Source organism: Protobothrops mucrosquamatus, unplaced genomic scaffold, assembly GCF_001527695.2.
Source record: "Protobothrops mucrosquamatus isolate PMUCROS unplaced genomic scaffold, P.Mucros_1.0 scaffold169, whole genome shotgun sequence".
Lineage (NCBI taxonomy): Eukaryota > Metazoa > Chordata > Lepidosauria > Squamata > Viperidae > Protobothrops > Protobothrops mucrosquamatus.
The window spans coordinates 56,708-59,596 of NW_015386530.1; the positions used below are offsets into that span (position 1 = coordinate 56,708).

The window sequence follows — 2,889 nt, forward strand, 5'->3', positions numbered from 1 at the left end:
CGAGGTGGGTGCAATCTCTTATGAAGGCAGAGCGATGAGGGAAAAAAGGGGACTGGCACCCTTAAGAGGCCAGAGATCTATGTTCCCACCTCCTCCAGCATTAAGGAGCCAATCAAGATCAGGAGCTGGGCTCTGGGGACCCTCACTTGGGGACCCACCTGGATAATTTTGCAGCATATATATCGGAGGCATTTTGGCAAACTGCCATCGTCAGAGCTAGCCAGGGATGGTGTTATCCACAGGGTACTGGTCGGTGAGAGCACATGGTATGGTGGTAACTGACAGTCGGTTGCAGGAGAGCAGCCATCCTGCAGCGTTCTCAAATAATCTCTTATTCTTGCATAAAATGATGTAGAGAATATCTGGGATATCAGTGTGATGTCCTTGCAGGTTCCAACGTCATCATGGCTTTATGTTTCCTCCTTCGGGTGGCTCCAGGTAGCAACTGTAGGACATTCTGGAAGCTCACAAGCTTTGTCCAGAAGATCCTCTACCCACAAAGGCATTCTGCTACCTACCTGGTGTCTAATCCTTTCTGGGAGGTTGTCCAGGAAGGACATCCTCCTTGTCTTCATTAAAAAAGAAAAAAGAAAAGCAGGCACAGATCTCATTGCTGTCAAGAAGCTTCAAAAGTCAAGAGGGCCAACAGCCCTTGTTCTGATGTTCCTCATCTTTGACAACATTACGTTGACTGGAGTCTCTGCCTGTCAATCTGAAGGTGGCCCCTTCTACAGGAGAAGATGGAGAGAGTCACTCCCAAAAACATGCTTAGGAGGCATCTCACAGGGTTCTCCCTCCCTCCCTCCCCCTTCCTCTTTTCAGTCCCAGGCGGCCATCTTGGTAGTCCTACCCAGAGCTCCAGGAAGGAAGGTAGAAGACAAGTCCTCACAGTCTGGAAGGTAGAAGACAAGTCCTCACAGTCTGGAAAAACACTCGGGTGTCCTGCTAAGTCTCTTCATCCCACAGGCAGAGCTGCTTCTGGGGCACGTAGTAATCAAAACTGTAGGCCTTCTGGCAGCTGCGGATGCCACACTTGTAGGAGGTTGTCTTTCCCGCTGCGTCTCGGCTCTTGCAATATTTGAGCATGCAGGGGTACCACTCAATGCTCAAGGTGTAGCTGCAGATGCAAGGTTTCCAGCGATCTGCACAGACCCGACAATGTTGCAGATCAGGCAAGTCAGCAGACTGAGGTAGGACCTCAAACATGGAGCCATCCACCCCTGCAGGAGAGACAGGCAGAAGAAGAGGAAAAAGAAAGTCATTTCCCCTAGTTAAAGTCCTTCCTCCTTTGTCATCTTCCACCAAAGGTCCTCCTTTTCTCATTAACAACTCTGCCCTTCTCCTGCAGAAGCGGCAAAGGGCCTTCAGCAAGGACCTCTCTTCTCTCACTACTAATTGTGGGCAAAATGTCTGTGTCAGCTCTACAATGAGCATGGCTGCAGCCATTTTTCTCTTCTAGGTTGCCACATCGAACGGAGGGAGGGGGCTTGCCCAGGTGCTTCGTTAATCAAAATAATATTCTATCCCATGGGAACCAAGGTCATCTACTGTTCCCACGAGCAGGCACTGGGCGTTGCATTAAAAAAGCCCACCAAATGAGTATATTGGGGAACGTAGTTGCTTGCATAGTTTTGTGGGTGAGACTTTGTAATTGGGCAATTGTTACTTGTGTATTCAGACTTGGTTTCACTTTTGACCAAGCCGATATTATGAACCTAATAAACATGTTCTTTGAGGAATTCCCAAGCCTTGGAGTTCTGCTTTATTTGTCCCTGTCTGTCGGAACCATGACAGTCTGAACTACAGAACGTCTCACTCCAAAATTAGGCTGTTCCATCCTCAAAATGGACCAGCAATAGTATTCTGGAGCGGTTCAGCCTTGAATGGACAGAAAGTCTATTTCTACTAGCGAAACATTCAGAATGGCCTGTTTTACAGTCAGATTGCTCCACAATGGATTATTTTGCACACCTAATCCTTAAGGAAAGCTTATCTATTTCCATGAAAGTTGTGAATAAGCCCTCCCATCCTAACCCTTCAACCGACATTCCTCTTCTATTTTCCATGTCTACAAAAGCAGTATTTGTTTCCATTTGGGAAAATATAGCAGGCAATGAAGTATTTGATTGTCAGCTAGGACAATCCCTGCATGAGGGGCATTACTCTGTCCCCTGATGGCTAAAGTGCTTCCTACCTTTCTCCATCCAGAACTTCACATCTTCTTCTCGCGTGTAGATGGTCTCCTTGGCCTCTGAACAGATGTTGTAGATGTGAGAGCTAAGCTGGGCCCCTTTGCTGAAGTTGACAGCTACATCCATGCTGAGGTGCTCGAGTGCACGAACCTCCTCTGCCTGCCGCACTGTCTGTGGGTTTTTCTGGCAAGGGAAAAAAACAGGGGAACATCACCGTTTCCATTCCCGATATTACTTTTAAACTCAATCGCTGCTTTGAGCCATCCCTAGCTGTGATTTAGATGTGGGGTCCTTGGTGTTCTCTGAGCGTGGTTGTTTTCTTGCAGACGTCTCATTACCCAACTAGGTGACATCATCAGTGCTAGAGGGGAGGGGATAGAGACAAACCCCACTCCCTTTTAGCACTGATGATGTTACCTAGTTGGGTTATGAAACATCTTCAGAAAAACAAGCTCAGAGATCATCAAGGACCCCACAGTCCAACCGTGATCTACAATTATTCTCTTCAATCTGATCTAGATTGAAGCAACCTAGAACCAAGGAGAAATTTCCTGACAGTGTGGACAATTAATCAGTGGAACAACCTGCCTCCAGTGGGTGTGAATGCTCCAACACTGGAGGTTTTAAAGAAGAGATTGGACAGCCATTTATCTGAAATGGTATAGGATTTCCTGCTTGAGCAGGGGGGTGGGCTATA

The 2,889-nt window shown here is 47.4% G+C and overlaps 1 protein-coding gene across 1 annotated transcript in view; it reads right to left on the minus strand.

Annotated features, from left to right (window-relative positions):
- Positions 1-945: 945 nt before the first annotated feature.
- Positions 946-2,889, minus strand: part of OAF (out at first homolog) — a 19,822-nt gene continuing 17,878 nt past the window's right edge. The window contains exons 3-4 of the mRNA XM_015813558.1: positions 2,195-2,375; positions 946-1,220 (exon numbers count right to left, since the gene is read on the minus strand). Coding sequence (XP_015669044.1) covers positions 946-1,220; positions 2,195-2,375 — 456 coding nt within the window. The remainder of the gene's footprint in view (positions 1,221-2,194; positions 2,376-2,889) is intronic.